The sequence below is a fragment of the Medicago sativa genome, chromosome 5 (assembly GCF_051527215.1).
Source record: "Medicago sativa cultivar Bolivia chromosome 5, Bolivia_mono, whole genome shotgun sequence".
Lineage (NCBI taxonomy): Eukaryota > Viridiplantae > Streptophyta > Magnoliopsida > Fabales > Fabaceae > Medicago > Medicago sativa.
In genome coordinates this window covers 61,288,476-61,309,047 of record NC_140753.1, presented here as the reverse complement: position 1 = coordinate 61,309,047, position 20,572 = coordinate 61,288,476, and the positions used below count along the sequence as shown (strand labels likewise).

Sequence of the window (20,572 nt, the reverse complement as noted above, 5' to 3'; positions counted from 1 at the left end):
CTCTATATGATGTGGCATGCTTACTTCATATTCCGGTGAGGGGAGAGTTCTATGATCAACCTTCTGGTTTATCCGAAGAAGAAGCAGCTAGAGTTGCTGTGGACCTATTGGGGGTAAGTTATGATGTCGCTAAGGCAGAGACGGCGAGGAACAGAGGTGGTTATTATAGGCAGGAGTGGTTGTATGATTTGTTCAAAAGGCATCGCAAGACTGGGATGTTTGACTGTGGTGCTAGGGCGTACATGATGTTGCTAGTTGGGTGTACTATATTTGCAGACAAGAGTTTTAGTCTTGTAGATGCAAAATATTTGCCGCTATTTAGGAATTTGTCAAATTGCGGTAGATTTTGCTGGGGTGTAGCTGCTTTGGTTACATTATACGAGTACCTAGGAGATGGATCTATGTTTACCACCAAACAACTTGGAGGATATGCTACACTTCTTCAGGTATTTTTATAATAATGTTAAAGACGAAATATTTATTATTATAATAATTTATTATTGTTTCGATTTATAATTTCTAATTTTTTTTTATCTATTATGTAACAGTGTTGGATTCATGAATATTTTCCGACTCTTGGAAATCGAGCAGAGAATCAAATTTCTTGTGATTAACCTGGAGGAGGTTACCCTCGAGCTATGCGATGGAAATACAAGCAGGGGACTCTAAAGGTCGATCAGATACGGAGATTGATAGATGATCTAACACCTACAGATGTCATATGGCGTCCATTTCAGAGTCACTCTCGGGTAGTCCCATTTGATAAAATATGTCTTTATAGTGGTTGTCTTCGCTGGTATGACACTGTAGTTCCTTACTTGCCTGAGAGGTGTATCCGACAATTTGGATACATACAGGATATACCGCCACCACCTCCAGATCGCCATGCCTTTGATGTAGCTGCTGAGTGGATTGATTACCATTCCAGCGTGCATCGGGTCATTGGAGGAGCATCTCTTGTTACATATCCATATGAAGTCACAAATACATACATGGAGTGGTACTACAGGGTATCACATCCTCGTTTGACACGGCCTAATGAGGACCCGCATAGACCAGTCCCTGTTCCATCATATAGAGTCCCTGATGATGCAGGACCTTCTGACCCGAGGATGTCTTTGATTGCTTCTAAGCTACAGGATTACTTGGATGCGGTCGGGGCCACAAAAGAGGAATCCCAATTTGAGCATTTGTATGAAGCATTAGACCTGACTCATGGTGGACCTTTACCTTAGCTATATTAGTTTATTTATTATATATTGCATTATCGACTTCTACTTTATTTTAAATTTGGTATTATCAAATTTTGCTTTATGATATACATTGTACTATCGACTTCTGGTTTATTTTAAACGTTATATTATCGACTTTTGGTTCATGATTATACGTTGTACTATCGACTTTGCAATATTGGGATATAATATATAGTGCTTGTGTTGTTGCTTCAAAGCCTGTGATCAATATTTATATATGCAGGAACCTTTTCTTTTTTTTGAACCAATATGCAGCAACCTATACATTAAAAAAAAAAGCATGAACGAGAATGTGGACCTTTTTTAAGAGCATATGATCAATATTTATATATGCATCCACTTAAGTCGAGACAGGACACAATCATGCATATGTTTTTGTTATATTACTATCTCTAAAGTTGAGATAGTAATATATGAATCCTGAGAACAATGTTATATTTAAGATAGCTATGCAACCCAAAATGAGTTACATCATCTCTTATTGAAGATGTCATGTTTAAACTTGTGGCAAATGCAAACAAATTCTTAAATACAAAAGAGTACAATGGTTTTTTATCTATGGGGAAACCGTGGAACAACTAGAGTATCACAAACACAAGTTTGTTTATTTATTCTATTAAATGAAAAAAAATAGAAACACAGTTTCAAATCATAAAACAAGACTCAAACTTCAATTACGCCAGTGATGTGTGGCACTACCGGTGCAAGGCATTGCCACTGTTGCAAACGTCCATCAAATGCTACCGTCCAAGATGTTGCTTCTGGTAAACAAAATTTCTTCCAATCCGATGTAACTTCGGGCATTGGAAACCCTTGCTTCATCTTTACCTATAATAAAAGTTAAATTATTATTTTAAACACAAGTAATTGTTATTTCAAATTAAAAATAACTAGTATTCGTATTTACCTGAACCCAGTGATCCTTGACAAAACCAATGCAAAAAAATCTAACATCAGTGAAATGTGAAGTCCTCATAGGAAAGAACGTCTTACTGGGACGCCCTAACGTTACTAGAATAACATTATACCGATTTGCTATCACGTAACCCATATGCGGTATGGTCATCCATCTCTCTCTAGGCTGAGGGCCCAATCCTGATATCTTCAATGAATCTCTTACTTGTTGCAGACAATTTTTGAATAAATTTTTGTAGAAACTGATATTAGCTACTATCTCACTATCCAACTCTCTGCGGACTATAGGCCATCCTTCTTCACCATATCCGAGTAATAGTGCAATCGCCCTAAATCCACAATTTCCATCAGGAGCAACATTCACTATGTCTTCAACATATGGATAAATATGATCAGGAAATTGTCCCAATAACCTATGAAATTCTTGTTGTTTCTGGGAGGGTTGCTTCTGGGATGATTGAGACAATTGTATCTGAGAGGGTAGTTTCTGAGATGGTTGTTTTTTAGATGGTAGATTTTGAGATGGTTGAGATGACTGTTTCTGAAAGGGTAACTTCAGAGATGACTGAGATGGCTGTTTTTGAGATGATTGCTTTTGAGAGGGTTGGGATGATTGTGTACACAGCCTCTTCGACGATCCTTGAGAGTCATAATATTCATTGTCAACATGCTCCCAATATGAAGGATCACGGTAAACATCATATCCCTTTGGTCCCTTGCCTTTATCCTTCTTCACTCCTCCTTTGGTTTTAACTTTGTCGGGAGGTGGACACATGGAACTCGTAGCTGGATAAGCAAGTTCAAGAACCTTACTTTTCAATGCTCGTTTTCCAATAATGTCAAGTGACCGAAACCGTTTCCATAATTCCTCAATTGCATAAGTCATGTCTAACTCAGATCCAGTTTCCGTGTCTTCCTCTTGTTGACCTTCCATGCTTAATTTCTTCCACTGAATGTGAATTGAATCTAATGGTATAGGCATACCGCTAATTTTATATCTTCCTAACTCACAAGCACAAGGCAATCCATATGTTGCTCTGAGTCTGCAACCACATGTCGATTCGTCGATTTCCATATATCTAACTCTTTCAAACTCAACAACAATGTGCCTCAAGGCAGCTCTAGAAACAAACCCACGCAATTTTTCATAAAATGGACTTGTGTGTGCATGTTCAACTTCATAAAAACTTTTCTGAAATGAAGCTATGATGTTTCCTAATTGCAACTTCATGTTATCATGCATACCTTTCCAACATTTGCACAAGTCTCCTTTGCAGTTTTCCAACATTTGCTTCAGTTTCCAATGAGCAGACTCTACCCTAATATGAAACAAAAGATCACATATAAGTCAATCCAATGTTGTTAAAAAAATGTTCAAATTAAAAATTAAAATATATAAAATAAAATTTCAATTCAATCATACCTATTAGTCGTTTGGTTACCCAAATGCATCACTTTGTCGACCCATGCTCCAACAAATTTTTGTCTATGAGGATTTAACCAAGTTTCTTTCACATAATCGACAAACGTATTGCAACCAACACATGTTTGCTCAAACTGTTGCAATCGTTGTTGATACTCAACCTCACTAGGCGATTGTACAAGATCTTTCCACAGTTTCATCACCACCTTTCGCATATCCTTGGAAATATATTTCTTGCATTTTGCTTTAACATTTTTGTCTATGTGAAACTGGCAAAGCAAATTAACACTATTTGGAAATACAATTTCAATGGCGTTCATCAAAGCAGAATCCCTATCAGTCAAAATTACTTGGGGATATAAGCCTTCCTTAATAAACATACCTTTTAGCTTCTCTAATGCCCAACAAAAGTTTTCTTTCCGCTCAGATTCCATATAAGCAAATGCAACCGCAAATGTGCATTCTGTAGATGTCATACCTACAATTTCGAGCAACGGCAATCTATATTTATTAGTTTTGTATGTGCTATCCATAATCAACACAATTGGAAACAAGTTCAACAACTTGACTGAGTCTGGATGCGCCCACATTATATCTCTCATTACATCTGAGTCATCTCTTCTTCTACTCCAACTGACATAATTTTCACCATCTATCAACGTTAGCAGCTGTTGTATATCTGTTTTATTACCTCTCACCTTTTTTTCCAGCGTACTCTTCTTCTTATATATTTGTGTGATTCGAGTGACATTCTCTAGGTCTCTCTCTTGCAATGATAGAAGTATGTGTCTAGGTGGAACACGACGCTTTGCCAAATCTTCAACATGTTTATGTTCATCTGCATTTAGACGTCCCACAAATGCATGACCTTCCAATCTATCAGGTAACTCGTGGTTGTGAAATCCACATTTTACCTCAACTTTCCACCCGAGACCATCTTTCAACGGTGTTGATCTAATTTTGAATGGACACCCGCATTTTTTCGTAGCACTTTGTGTTGAACTTTCAGCTCGCTTGTACCGTCCACCCTTGTCACAACCCAAGATTAATTTATTACTTCTTCCTCTCTTTCCAGTCTCCTTATCTGATCTAGTAATGGTAACAGTCACTTTATTTCTAATTCCTATCTCCCTTGCCCAGCTTACAACAGCTTCTCTTGTATCAAACCTTTGTGTAGTTGTGAATGCAGCAGTGGTGTCTACACATGGTTGATCTTTATCACGTAATTGAGGTATGTCTGTAACTATTTAAAAATGATATACAAAAATAGAACTTTAGAAAAAGTGAAAAACTATAATATAATTTTTTTTAATAAGAAACTATTGCTAAAATGAAGATTTAAAAAAATAATACAAACAAGTAATATAAGAATCAGGACAATTATTTGATATTGTAGTAATTAGCCTAAACATTTATGAGGAATCAAGAATAAGAAACTAATAAGAATAAGATACTATCACGTAATTGTATGTTTACTAGTATGGACACCCGTGCCAAGCACGGGCTAGAATTTCGTCATAGTTGAGGGAGACAATATTATGATGTATCTAGTGTCACTTAAATTCAAACATGGGATAAAACAACGGAGGTTTATTAACTAATAAGAGGAAAAAAAAAACACTAATATTTAAGCATGAAATTTTTGGATGAAGATGCAGTATCATTCCCACTTGTGTGGTTGTTCCTTCTCAAATGTGTCGATCGACCGGTGCTGGCTCCTCCAGAAAGTCCAACGATGGTGTGTTATTTATGTTTAACATTGCGGGGGAGAAGTTCTTGGTGGTGGAACACATATATTGTGTCAAGTGTTAGTAAAAATTTCACTTTGTATGAAATAGTTTATGTTAAGAAACATATAAGTGAGGTAACCCATATATCTAATGTTTTAAGACTTCAGGAGAAGATGTGGTGTCAATTTCAGTTGTGTAGTTAGTCTTAGCCCAATGTGATGATACAATCAATTGTAGACTCCTGCATAAGTCCTAATAATATGATGATTTATTTTGTTAGTTTCTGAGTGGCTTTGAATTCTTTTGGCTTGAATTTTAGTCGTCATTCACTTTCATGCCAGTTTTTTTTATTCAACCTCTGTTATTTCTAATTCCTTCACTTTAGGTTTTTGGTGAGATATGACAATGGAAAAATATAGATGTGTTATGCTGAGTTTACAAAATACATGTTTATTAGACATTTTAAATTGATGTTTTTTAATGAGACTAATACTTTGGTAACATAATTACTCAGTAATCTCTAACACCTTTTACAAATCTATATAATTACATGCAACTCACTCTATTTTCTATACCATCACGGATAAAACACGCACTCCTTAGTTTTTCACTTATATTTTCTCTCGTGTTCAAATTCCTTTTTCATCTTATTTCTTTTTCTAATTTACTTTATATCTTCTCATGAAAAAAACAAACAAAAAAATTCATATATGTAACCGCCACCAACCCACATTTTTACCATGTTATGCCTCTGACCTCATTTGACTATCACACCAGATCAGATATACAGAGAGTCTTACATTTAAGGGAGAGATGTTAATGTACCACGTGTGAGTTAAAATTATAAATTGGATGAAATAGTATATATTGAACAACATATAAGTGGGAAGACTAATACATCTAATGTCTTAAGCTTTTAGGGTAAAGATATGGTGTCAATCTAACTTGTAGGATTTTTTTTTCGTAGTCAAATATGATGCTCAAACCCATTATAGGCTCCCTCAGAACTTTGAACATTATAATGAACTTTTTTTAGTTTTTAATTGCTTAATTTTTTATATTAAATATAAGTTTTTGGATGTTGTTCCCTTTCATGCAATTTTTTTATCCAACCTCCACATTTCAAGTACTTTCACTTGTTTGGTTTCTTTTAATCTCACTTGTTTGGTTTCTTTTGGATGTCATTTGTTTAATTTTGGCTTAATTACAGTTTTAGTTCTTCTATTTTCACTCACTCACGGAAATTGTCCTTCCATTTCAAAATTACACAGTCTTGGTGCCTCTTTCAGATTTTTGAACTTAAAAATGGTGATATGTCATATTTAAATTAAAATTTTAAAGGAGTTTTCATGTAATTACATGGGTATTGATCATGCTACATCATCAGACTAAATGCAAGGTCATCTAAAATATGTCACATCATTGTTTTTTAGTCTAAAAATAGCAGAAAGGGACCAAAATACCACTAAAAAACAAAAATTAGTGAGGGATAACATGAAATCCCTCTCTAATTATGTTACTAAATTTTGTGACCAAGGAATTTATGAGGGATTTTATTTTTTCTATCACTAATTTTCCTCCCTAATTTTGCTTTTCCTAGCAGTGAAGCTGAGTGATTTTAAAATGAACGGACCAATTCATGAGTTGCTGAAAATATGGGACAAAATCTGCAATTAAGTCTTTAACTTTTCAATCTTAAAATTTAGTTTTTGAATGTCATTCTCTTTCTTGTGAATTTTTCATTCAACCTCAATTATTTCTAATTTATTTACTTTTGGCCTTTTGTGGCAAATGATAATGAAAAATTGCCAATGTGTTATGTTGGGTTGATAATTATATGCTTATTAGATATTTAAAAATATGTGGTGTTTTTTTAATTGAATCTAATTTTTTGGTAAAATAGTTGTCCAAAAAATCTCCAACTCCTTGAGTAAAATCATAGATTTATCATACAACTCACACTGTTTTCTATACCTTCACAAACAAAACACACAATGATTAGTTTTTTTCCCTTATCTTCTCACATGTTCAAATCCTTTTTTCGTATCTTTTTTTTTTTACTTCTAATTTCCTTTCTCTCTTCTCATGTGAGAAAGGAACATAAACCTCCCTCAATGAAACCATCACCAACCAACCTTTTTAAACATATGGCGTCTTCATTTGATATTATTTGACTATGTCACGTAATTATGGACACAGAGAGTAGCAAACTTGAATAAGAGATGTTAATGTGTCAAGTGTGAGTTAGAATTCTATAGTGGATAGAAGAGTAGATTTTGAATAACATATAAGTGAGATGACTCATATACATACTACTGGCTTAAGGTTTTCTGTGAATATGTGATATCAATCTCACTTGTATGGTATCTCTTAGTCTAATATGGTGGTAAAACTCAGTGTAAGATCCCTTGGAAGTCTCAAAGTTATGATGAATTGTTTTGTTAGCTTTTATATCTCATTTTTAAAAAAAAATTATCCTAAATTTTGATTATTGAACGCCATTCGCTTCCATGCTATTTTTTTTATTCAACCTCCCTTATTTCAAATTCCTTCACTTTTGGTCTTTTGTAGAATCTAACAATGGAAAAATGCATATGTGTTCCACTGAGATGACAAAAACATACTTATTAAAAAAATTAAATTGATGTTGCGATTCTTTAATTGAGGCTAATTTGTCGTAAAATAATTACCCCAAAACTCCTAATTCTTCAACAATCCCGCAAAATTACCAGCAACTCACATTGTTCCATACTCTCACGGTAAAAGCACGCATTCATTTTTTTCTTATCATTTCCCTCATGTTAAAATTCCTTTTTTATTTATTTCTTTTTCTGGTTCATTTTCTCTATACTCATGAAATAAATGAATATAATCACCTCTTCTTGAAACCCCCCATCAACCAACCTTTTCTACCATGTTGTGTCTCAATATTACTTTATTTGGTTATGTCACCTGATTACAGATGTAGAAAGTCTCACATTTAGGAGAGAGAAGTTAATTTGTCGTATGCGAGTTAAAGTTTCATATTGGATGCAAGAGTAGGTGGTCAAAAAAAAAAAAAAAAGTGAGATGACACAAATAACTAATGCCTTAAAATTTTGGATGAGGATGTGGTGTTAGTTTCACTTTTATGGGTGCTTTTACCCAAATGTGATTATCCAACTCAGTTTAGGCTCCCCCTGGAAGTCATAACATTACGATGAACTTTTTTGTTAGTTTTAGATGTCATTTGTTTAATTTTTTATCATGTTAAAATTTTAGTTTTCGAATGTCATTTGGTTTGACGCAATTTTTTTAGTCAACCTTTATTATTTTAAATTACTTCACTTTTGGTCTTTGGTGTGATCTGAAAATGGAAAAATGTAGATGTGTTATGCTGAGTTGGCAAAATACATGCTTATTAGACATTTCAGGTGAAGATGTGGTGTCAATCTCACTTGTGTGATTGCTCTTACCATAATATGATGTTCCAACCCAATGTAGGTTTCCTCCGTAGTCCCAACATTATGACGAACTAATTTACTGGTGTTTTAATTTCATTTGTTATTTTTTTTGTAGAGTTAATTAAGTAAATGGTCCCTATAAATATCCAGAATTTCATTTTTAGTCCATACAAAAATAAATCGCACTTTTTAGTTATTGTAAAAAAATTCGTCAGTAGTTTTAGTCTTTGTCAAGTTTTTTTATCAGCATTCTTAGTCCCTGTAAAATTTTCAGTCTTGGTCCCTAAAAATGCCAAATAAAAATGTTACAACGATTAAAAAAATGCAATTTTTTTTTCAAGAAACTAAAAAAAAAACTTTATATTTATAGGAAACATTTACTTAATTAACCGTTTTTTTCGGTAAAACTTCATTTGTGGATGTCAATCGCTTTCATTCTATTCTTCTATTCAACCTCTATTTTTTCAAACTCCTTCACATATGGTCTATGATGGGGTGTGACAATGGAAAATGCACATGTGCTATGATGAGTTTACAAAATACATGTTTATTAGAAATTTTAAAATGATACAACGTTTTTTTAATTAAGCCTAATTTTTTGGTAATAATTACCCAAAAATTTTCAACTCCTTCAACAAAACCACATAATTACCGATAATTCAATATATTTTATGTACTCTCACGGATAAAACACACAGTACATATTTTTCACCTTAATTTTTCTCCCATGTTAATTTTTTTTCTTTGATATTTGTTTTATTTTTCTTTCTAGTTTCCTTTCTCTATTCTAGTAGATGAAAGGAATATAAACCTTCCTTCATGAAATCACCATCATTCAACTTGTTTGAACATGTTGTGTCTAATTTTGACCTTATTTGACTACGTAACATAATTACGGACGTAGATAGATACACAATTGATTAGGATATGTTAATGTGTCAAATGTGAGTTAACGTTATACATTGGATGGAAGAGTAGATTTTCAGCAACATATAAGTCAGATGACCAAAATGACTAATGTCTTAAGGTTTCATGTGAAGTTGTGGTGTCAATATCATTTGTATGGTTGCTATTGACCTAATACGATTATCCAACCCGGTAAAAAATCACCTTGAAATCCCAACATTATGATAATTTATTTTGTTAGTTTTTGGTTGTCAATTGTTTATTTTTTATTATCTTAAAATTTAGTTATTGGATGTTATTCTCTTTCATGCTATATTTTTTTATTCAACCTCAACTACTTCAAATTCCCTCACTTTTATTCTTTGGTGAATTTGACAAAGGAAATAAGCATATGCGTGTTGTTGAATTGACAAAATAAATGCTTATTAGAAATTTTAAAATAATGTTGTGTTTTTTTAGTTAGTCTAATTTTTTGGTTAAATATTTACTCAAAAATCTCCAACTTCTTAATCAAACCAGTAAAATTATAGGCAATTCACTCTATTCCTTACACGCTCATAGAAAAGCACACACTCCTTATTTTCCTTATCATTTCTCTCATGTTCAAATTATTTTTTTATCTTCTCTCCTTTTCTAATTTATTTCATAACTTCTCATGAAAGAAAGGAACATAAACGACCTCCATTAAATCACCACCAACCCACCTTCTTTACCAGGATATGCCTTCATCTAATTTTATTTGGCTTTGTTACCAAATCACAGAAGAGAAGAGTCTCACACTTAGAGGGAAAGATGTTAATATGTCTTATATGAGTTAAACTTTCAGATTGGATGCAAGAGAATAGAGTGACAAACATATAAGTGAGATGATCCATAAATCCAATGCCTTTAGGATTTGAATGAAGATGTGATGTTAATCTTGCTTGAGTAGTTTCTCTTAGTCTAATGTGATTATGCAACTCAGTTTACGCTCCCGCGAAAGTCGTTACATTATGATGAACTGTTTTCTTCGTTTTTGGATTTCATTTGCTTAATCCTTTGTTTCTCATGAAAGAAAGGGAAAAAAACCATTTGCATGAAACCGCCACCAACCTACCTTTTTTAGCATGTAGTGCATCCGTCTAACATTATATTGTTATTTCTCTATATCAGGGTCGTAAAGAGTCTCACAGTTAAGGGAGATATGTTAATATATCAAATGTGAGTTAAAGTTCCACATTGGATGCAAAAGTAGATGTTAAACAACATATATGCCAGATGACCAATATACCTGATGACTTAGGGTGTGTTTGTTTCAAGGTTTGTAATATGATTCCCGGGAATGTGACATTGGAAATGCAACATTCGCATGTTTGTTTCAAGTTTTGAAAATTTGTTCCCTGGAATGTTATTTGCACATAACATTCTCATGAGAATAGAACTCAGCTTGCCATAACTTCCCACTACCACTCACATTTATTTTCATTTTTTATCTTTTTAACTAAATAATTTCTAAAACACTTCTATGAAATCTAAATTTTTAACAAACACATGAGTTGGAATGCTATTCCTAGAAATATCATTCCTAGGAATATCATTTCAAGGAATGTAATTTCTTACCTTGAAACAAACACGCTTAGATTTTCGTTCATTATGTGGTGTCATTTTTTTAACTCCTTAAAAAAAACCATAAAATTACCAACAACTTTCGGACAATATGTTTGACCAAGAAATCCCAATTAGCATGAATGATTAAACCAACACATTCATTCAGTAAAAAAAAATCAAGATTAGAGATGGTTTAAGTATAAGGGATATTTCATTTTTCATGATTAATTTGAAACAAAAATTCATTTTCAAGTTCACGGCAATTTTCCAACTTAAGGGTTTAACCTAGCAGTAGAAGGACAAACTTTGAATTTCAAGATTCAGAGTTTCGAGCTCTGTTAGTATCCTTGGAGATAGGTAAATATATTTTTGAGTGCTCTTTTATCTCTAAGACTATCCACAATGGTGGGTACTTCATCTATTTAGCACCATACTAAATAAGCACCAAATTATGGAGCAAATAAATATGATGCTTGTAGAGAAGGGTGGCTATGGAAGCACCCTCTCTCTCTCTCTCTCTCTCTCTCTCTCTCTCTCTCTCTCTCTCTCTCTCTCTCTCTCTCTCTCTCTCTCTCTCTCTCTCTCTTCACTTTTTTGAGGCCCTACCTAAATAAATTGTATAAAAAAATTGTTGAAATTTAACGATTTAGAGTTATTGGTGTGACTAATTTGGTCATTTTTTTGTGAGGTGCTCGGTTGGCGAGATTGAGTGCTTATTCGGTTTTAATATTTAAAAATTGTAAAATTGATGATGTGTATATATATGACCCACTTAAGCACCTAAAATAGGTGCTCCATGTGGATGGTCTAAGGTCTTTCCTACATTGGACAAAATGAACACTCTCTCACCATAAATGTTGTACCCCAAGAATCATTATGGTGCAATGATCATTAGTGATATCTCGTTACATTTTTCTTTTTTAAAATTAGACGTAAATGTATTAAATAGTTTTTTTTGTATTAAAACACATTTACGTGCATTTGTTATTAAAAGACATGACATAATTTAAAAAAAATTAAGATAAACATTGTCGAAAATTCGTAAAATTGAATTTGAAAAATCACTGAATTATAGCTAAAATTTAATTTTTGATATCATTCAATTCTCCTTTTATATTGTGTTTGTTATTGTTATTTCTTTAAAAAAAGTTCATTTAGAATACGCCGAACAAACTTTAATTTTTCATAAAAAGATTGAGGCTTTTCAACGACTACTATCGGAATCTACAATTTACAATTTAAACAAAATTGTGTTTTTTTTTATTATAAAATATTTAGGTGAGTTAGACTCTGGAGAACACATCAAGGTCAGGACATGTCTCATGACTCAATGAACACTTACAAAGTTACCTAGAGATCCCCTGTCAAAGAGATTATTACGCTAGTAGCGGGGATTGAATCCACACCCATAAGATTGAGTCAACTCATTATTAGTTGAGTCAACCTTGATTAGGAATGCTATTATTAGTACTAATAGAAAAAATAGTGAATCAAAAGATGTTACCATATAATGATATCATTTAAATAACATTTTTTTTTATCTGATCCAATAAATGAGACATTTAATAGAATCATTTTAATTTAAATGACCACATTAATGACTCTTAATTTATTTTATCATGATTATACTTAATAAAATGAAAAAATTCACAAAAAAAGAAAATATTAAATATGTCAAATTATTCAAATTAAAGTATTTGAAATTTAGAGATTTGTTTTTTTGAAAATTTAATGATAATTTTTTCAAATACATGAAATATTCCCAAAAAACAAAAAATATTTTTGTTTTTTGTTTATTTAAAAAAACTTAAAATATTCAATAGTTTTTTTCTAAGTAATCTCAATTATTTGAATTTCGATAGCACATCATTCTTTCTTTGCAATATAATTTAAATTTTTTATTTTGTTTAATTAATGGCTACAATTAAGGATATTATTTAAAGAACATTTTAATTTTTTGGTTGACCTCTTTAAAAAAAATGTCTGGCCTATTAAACAACACAATTTAATATTTATAGGATCAACCCAATTAAAATGACGCATAAAATATAATTATTATAAATTATAAAAATATAATATTTCAAAACTATTGACAAATTTTTTTGTTTGTAAATTAAATAGTACCTCAAAAGAAATGAATGTAAAACATTAATAAAAAAAAAGTTAAAAGATTCAAATAATTCAGTTTTTTTATACGGATAGAAAAATTGATCTTTTTGAATTTTAAATATCTTTCATTTATTTGATATAATATACTTCAATATTTGTTTGTTTCCATCTTTTTTTGGTTTAGTTATTTCCTTTAATTAAGGGTTATAATTAACGCTATTATTTAATTTGTTTTCTTTTTTCCTTCTCATCCATCAAATGAGGTATTTTAATTCTTAATAATTAAATGGGACATTTTAACCTTTAAGAAATCATTCTAATTTAAATTAAATGACATATTAATTACTCTTAAATTGTTTTATCATTATTATCCTTAATAAAAGGAAAAAAAGAATATTTGTGAACTATATAAAATTATTAAGTATACAAATATATGAAACTTCCGTGTTAATATAATTCATTTTGACTTGTTAATAATACCAAATACGTGAAACTTAGAAAGAAAAAAAAGAAAACAAAAAGAAAAAAGACACGACATTGAGACAAAAGATTGAAAAGAATACAATTTTTTTATTGAAATTGTGCGTGGAATTGCTTGCAAATGGAGGTTATTTATAATACAGTGTAGATAGCAAAATTAACAATATTTTTAATAGTCCCTGAAAAAAATTATTTAATAGTAACTATCTAATTGACAAATCAAAGGAGAAAAAAAGTCATATATTGATTGTCAAATAAATGAGATGAAATGACACTTAAAGGATCATGTCCTATATTGTCAAAAAAATAAAAAATAAACCATGATTATTGATCAATGGTTGATTGAAGCTTTTGATACATTCTATTGAAGAAACTATGTTAAGTGAAAATTCGTGCAAATGGAGGTTATTTATAATACAGTGTAGATAGCAAAATTTACAATATTTTTAATAGTCCCTGAAAAAAAATTATTTAATAGTAACTATCTAATTGACAAATCAAAGGAGAAAAAAAGTCATATATTGATTGTCAAATAAATGAGATGAAATGACAATTAAAGGATCATGTCCTATATTGTCAAAAAAATAAAAAATAAACCATGATTATTGATCAATGGTTGATTGAAGCTTTTGATACATTCTATTGAAGAAACTGTGTTAAGTGAAAATCCGTCATAGTAAAACATGATGAAGTTTAGATGTCTTCTTATAAGAAAAGATTTGTCCAAATTAGATGATGTGAACCAATTGTATGCAACCTTTAGGATGATGTTTAACATATCTGGACATGTCTGGAGATGTGTTTAAAAGCATCAATTATGATTCATCAAATAAGAGTTCATGTGTAATATATCATTTGTGTAAGACAAAAGTTCATAAAATAATTATAGATAAAGACTAAATCAATTTATTGAGATTAGTTTTTCGACATATCAATTCATTAAAAATATTCAATCAACCTAAGGTATCTAAACTCTAACATCTTGATTCTATATCAAATACAAAACATTGTCTTGACTAAAAATTATATTGTTGATGTTGAACGTCTTGAAGTCGTAGAATGTAGACACATGCTCTCCAATGGGACCCTGAAAAAGTAGCATCAACAATTAACAATTAGATACAAATAAAAAAGAAAATCAACCCTATAATCTACAACCAAATGGTTAAACTTCTATGCTTTTAAAACACATAAAATACTTGTTATTACAAAATAAAAATTATGGGGGAAGAGACACATGAAAATAATGAAAAACAAATTGTCAATATATAGGGAAAAAATCAAGGCATGATCAATTTTGATTGGTTGATGAAAACTAAATTAGTCATGGTTCATCTTGATTGGCTAATAAAAAAATGAATGAGTCATAATTCAATTTGATTGGATGATAACAAAGCATTAAATGAGATGAAGAATGTGAAGATGCCACATGTACTCTTCAAAAAAAATTAAGGCAAATGTATATAATAAAGATGTTTTATGGAAATTTAATTGGTATTAACTATATGAACCGGAAATCTTATCATACTAGTCTTCCGGATTTTGTTCGGAAATGTATATACATGTAGTCCGATTTATTTTCGGAAACGTGTATATGACTATTCCGAAATATTTTCGGAAAGGAATATATGAATGTTCCGAATTTTTTTCGGAAACGTTTTACGGTGAATAAAGAAAAGGAAATAAGTACCTGGAAAAATATCATGTGGGGGTGAACTCATCCTGAACTAGGAGATGTTGAAAATGAGGGTGAAAAAATTATGTGTAAAAGATTATATAGTAAAAGGGGTAAAATTGGAATTTTAAAAAATTGTTGGGGTGAAGGTATAAGTGTAGGGGTGTGGGGTATAACTTCCTTGGTGTACCGGTGGGATTGAAAAAAACTCGGTTTGCATAGAAGCTACAATTAGTAGAGTTTGGCTTTTGCTTTAAAATTTGCATTGGGAGATGTGTTTCACCGTGATTCTTGGATGCAAAAGCTATACCAAACACACACTTAGACTCCCGATTAATCCCTCTTTACGAGGTTTTGTTTTTTGTTTTTTTTTTTTTGAAATTAAATATGAATAATATTAATAATTAAAAACAATTATTTAATTTGAACTCTTTAAATTTTAAAATTTTAATATTCTGGTAAAAAAGTTTAGCATTAATTTTGTCTCATTGTTTTTTCATGCACCAACAAAAGGCACTTGAATAAGAATAAACCTCACATATAGGGAAACGGTGAGAATGTTCTTAGTAAAAAGTGAGTGGGTGAAGAAGTTTAATATCCAGTCCAGTTTTATTTTTCTTTTTTCATTTGCAGTGATGATGTCTCATTTGCTAGCATATATTTTGTTCCTGTTGACCCTCACCATCGGGGTCATTGTTGACCCGATGGTGAGGTCAACTTATGCCCCCCACCACCTGTATCACATTCCATTTGGGCGTCGCCAAAGATATGGTATTTTATCTTTGGCTTTGTGGGGCTTATCGTCAGCATTGTGGGGATGATCAAGATCGCGGTCAGCTTTATTCGATGGCTTAGGAAGAGAAAGGAATAAGTAGTTGCAGTGGCTGTCGTAGCTGCGGTCGTCGTCTGAAGACTATATCTTATTATTATTTTATTACTATTATTTATTATTATTATTATTATTATTATTATTATTATTAATTAGTGTGTAATAAATAATTCAGACTATATATATATATATATATATATATATATATATATATATATATATATATATATATATTGGTGCAAGACTCTATATATATCATTATGATTATTATTTTATAATTTTGTGTTTCTCTCGTTAAATATTGAGGTTGAAAAAAGCTTACGCAAAAACTTAAGTGATCTACTTACTATATATTAAATATAAGGCTAAAGTGTACTTTTCCTCCCTTAACTTTCAAAAACTTGCAATTTTGGCCCCCTAACAATGAAAACTACAATTTTGGCCCCCTAAGTTTTAGCCCCATTGCAATTTTGGTCCTTTTGGTCAATTTTGACCGGTCAACGCCTACGTGGCACGCCACATGTGAAATTATTAAATTAAAAAATAAATAAAAATGCCACTTAATCATTTTTTAATTAAATAAATAAAAAATCTAATTAAAAATATTTAAAAAATAAGGAAAATTGAAAAATTAATAAAAAATTGAAAAAAAATCTGAAAATATTTAAAAAATCTGGAAAAATGAAAAATTAATAAAAAAATTCTGGAAAATTGAAAAATTAATAAAAATTGAAAAAATACGGAAAAAATTTAAAAATTCTGGAAAAATAAAAAAATCTGAAAAAATACGGAAAAAGTTTAAAAATTCTGAAAAAATTAATTAAAATAAAAAACGATTAAAAAAATTAAATAATCTAATAAAATGAAAAATTCTGAAAAAAATAAAAAAGATTAAAAAAATTCTGAAAATATTAAAAAATTCTGGAAAAATGAAAAATTAATAAAAAAATTGAAAAAATATTAAAAATTTTGGAAAAAATTAAAAAGATTCATCATTTTTAAAAAAAATGAAATTTTTGAAATTTTCATTGGTATTTCTCGAAATTTAGAAATTTTCATTAGTATATATGTCGAGCTTAGGTTTTTTCAGTGTATTTATTTTCAAAAAATTTTTTGGGAATTTTTGTGTATTTATAAACAGGAAATTTTTGTGTATTTATAAACCGAGAATAAGGGAAAAAATGTGTATTTATAAACCGAGCTTAGGTTTTTTGTGTATTTTTCGAAATTTCGAATTTTTTCCCTTATTTCGAATTTCAAATTTTTTCCCTTATTTCGAATTTCGAAAAATACAAAAAAAAAAAACCTAAACTCGGTTTATAAATACACATATTTTTTCCCTTATTCTCGGTTTATAAGTACACAAAAATTTTCGGTTTATAAATACACAAAAATTCCCGGAAATTTTTTTTGAAATAAATACACTGAAAAAACCTAAGCTCGACATATATACTAATGAAAATTTCGAAATTTCGAGAAATACTATTGAAAATTTCAAAAATTTCATTTTTTTAAAAATGATTAATCTTTTTAATTTTTTCCAAAATTTCAAATTTTTTTTCATTTTTCCACAATTTTTTAATATTTTCAGAATTTTTCAATCTTCTTTATTTTTTTCAAAATTTTTTATTATTTTTCATTTTATTAAATTATTTTATTTTTTTAATCATTTTTTATTTTTATTAATTTTTCCGTATTTTTTCAGATTTTTTTTATTTTTCCAGAATTTTTAAATTTTTTCCGTATTTCTTCAATTTTTCATTTTTATAAATTTTTTATTTTTCCAGAATTTTTTTATTTTTTTATTAATTTTTCATTTTTCCAGATTTTTTAAATATTTTCTGAATTTTTTTCGATTTTTTATTAATTTTTCAATTTTCCTGATTTTTTAAATACTTTTAATTAGATTTTTTATTTATTTAATTAAAAAAATGTTTAAGTGGCTTTTTTAATTTTTTTTAAATTTAATAATTACACACGTGACGTGCCACGTAGGCGTTGACCGGTCAAAATTGGCCAAAGGGACCAAAATTGCAATGGGGCTAAAACTTAGGGGGCCAAAATTGTAGTTTTCATAGTTAGGGGGCCAAAATTGCAAGTTTTTTAAAGTTAAGGGGGGAAAAGTGCACTTTAGCCTAAATATTAATCCAGCTGACTTTTTTTTGCCCTCCTAATCCTGAAGAGCGTTTTGGTAATTTCGTAATTGGAGGAGATTGTTTCCTGCCACCTCATTACCAAACCTCAAGTACCAAAACAAAGAAAATCAATATTTTAAATTAAATATGAATAATATTAATAATTAAAAACAATTATTTAATTTGAACTCTTTAAATTTTAAAATTTTGTCTTGCAGTGTGCCACGTGGCGTGAAATAATTGGGCCACGTGGCACTCCGTTAATTTTGGTTTTTTTTTAACAGTTAACTAACAGAGGAATCAAAACCAAATTTTTTACAAACTGCATGGATCTAAACCAAACAAAAAAAAGTACAAGGACCAATACCAAAAAATGGTCAAAGCATAAGGACTAATGTCATATTTAAGCCAAGAATTAAAGTCAAAATATTTTTGCATTAGTGAAATCCTGCGTACTATAGTATAGTAGTAATTCATTGTATTGCTACTGAGTTTTAAACTGAATTATATATTTTATAAAATTATTAGCCAAAATTGACGTTTTGTAGCTTGTGATTTATAGTATAGTAGTAATTCATTGTATTGCTACTTTAAACTGAATTATATATTTTATAAAATTATTAGCCAAAATTGACGTTTTGTAGCTTGTGATTTATGTAGATGAAACTGATCAACAATTATAGCTAAAATAATATGGGATGTTACATCCAAAATTAAGAGAAAATAATCTATATATATGTGGGTGTGTGCGCGTGCGTGCGTGCGTGTGTTTGTGTGAATGTCATAATCACCCTCATAATTTTTCAAAAAACGAAGAAAAGGTGAAAACAAAAGGGTTTTTGGGCCTACGTTCCTTTAATAAAATACTAAGTAAAAGAAACACAAAGCAAAATAACTACCCAAAGCAACACGGAAATTGCTTTTCTGACATCAAATACTTCCTAATAACACATGAAAATGTAATTTTTGCCCCAACGGTAGTTAACTACCGTTGGTTTTGCCCGACGGTAGTTAACTACGTTCACATATAAAGCTTAAAAAAAATAACAAAAAAAGCTCCAACGGTAGTTGTTAACTACCGTGGAGTATAAAAACTGTTTTTTTTTTTTTTTACTTTTGTTGCATTAGACCATCTCCATTGGGAGGGTCTTAACTATTTAAGACCCGGTACCTATTAGGTACCCCCAATGGGGAGAATCTTTTTCAGAGTCTTATAAGACCTGAGGTCTTACTTAAGACCCCCACTTTTAAGCAGGACCCGCACTATTTTAATATTAAAAAATTAAAATATAATGATATAAAGTTATTGATAGTTAATTAGTGGCTTCCATTTAAGAACTTTGTGTGAGATCTGGGTTGGAGTGATTGATTGCTTATTAGATACTACTATTAAAAACTTATAAATGAATGATGCGTACCCATGAGACTGATGTAAGATTTTTATATCTCATAAAACTATTTACACGTGAGTATATATAGGATCGTATCCACATGGAGTTGCATTTGATTATCAAAACCATGCTTCGGACAATTCCACAACAAAGACTTGTAACGCTCCCATGCATCACAAAGTGACTCGCTAGAACCTTGAACAAATGTTGTAACCGCAGTTTTAGCTTCTAGATGCCTATCCTCCGGAAAGAACCTTTCTTGAAAAGCTTTCTCCAATTCATTCCAATTTTTCATCAAGTTAGTTGATTGATCCAAGTACCACTCTTTAGCTTTCCCAATCAATGAATGAGGAAACAATCGTGTAAACATAGTCTCTTCCTCATCTTCTTTTGTTCCAAGTGTACCGGCTATACCATAGAAAGTTGTGAGATGTTTATATGGGTCTTCATGATCAAGACCGGAAAAGGGGTGTTGAGTCACCAATTGGATTGTCATCAATTTCATCTCAACTTGCCTGGTATTTTGGTCTCCAAGACGAGCAATCCTCCTTGGACTAACCCAACATGGTAGTGCATTTTGAGGTTCACCATCTTCAAGTTCCATGACTACAACTCTTTCACTTCTCGGAGATGATGGAGCAGAAGAGTGTGGAGACCCACTAGGAGATTCTGTATGAACCGAACCAGAAGGAGTAG

General features: G+C 30.7%; 1 protein-coding gene across 1 annotated transcript; it reads right to left on the bottom strand.

Annotated features, from left to right (window-relative positions):
- Window positions 1–1,817: 1,817 nt before the first annotated feature.
- Window positions 1,818–20,480, bottom strand: LOC146923737 (uncharacterized). Its single transcript, XM_085711764.1, has 4 exons — window positions 20,003–20,480; window positions 3,592–4,840; window positions 2,161–3,487; window positions 1,818–2,081 (listed from the first exon to the last, which is right to left on the bottom strand). The coding sequence occupies exons 1-4, from the start codon at window positions 20,478–20,480 to the stop codon at window positions 1,917–1,919; spliced, it is 3,219 nt and encodes a 1,072-aa protein (XP_085567890.1). The 3' UTR covers window positions 1,818–1,916.
- Between the last annotated feature and the right edge of the window lie 92 nt (window positions 20,481–20,572).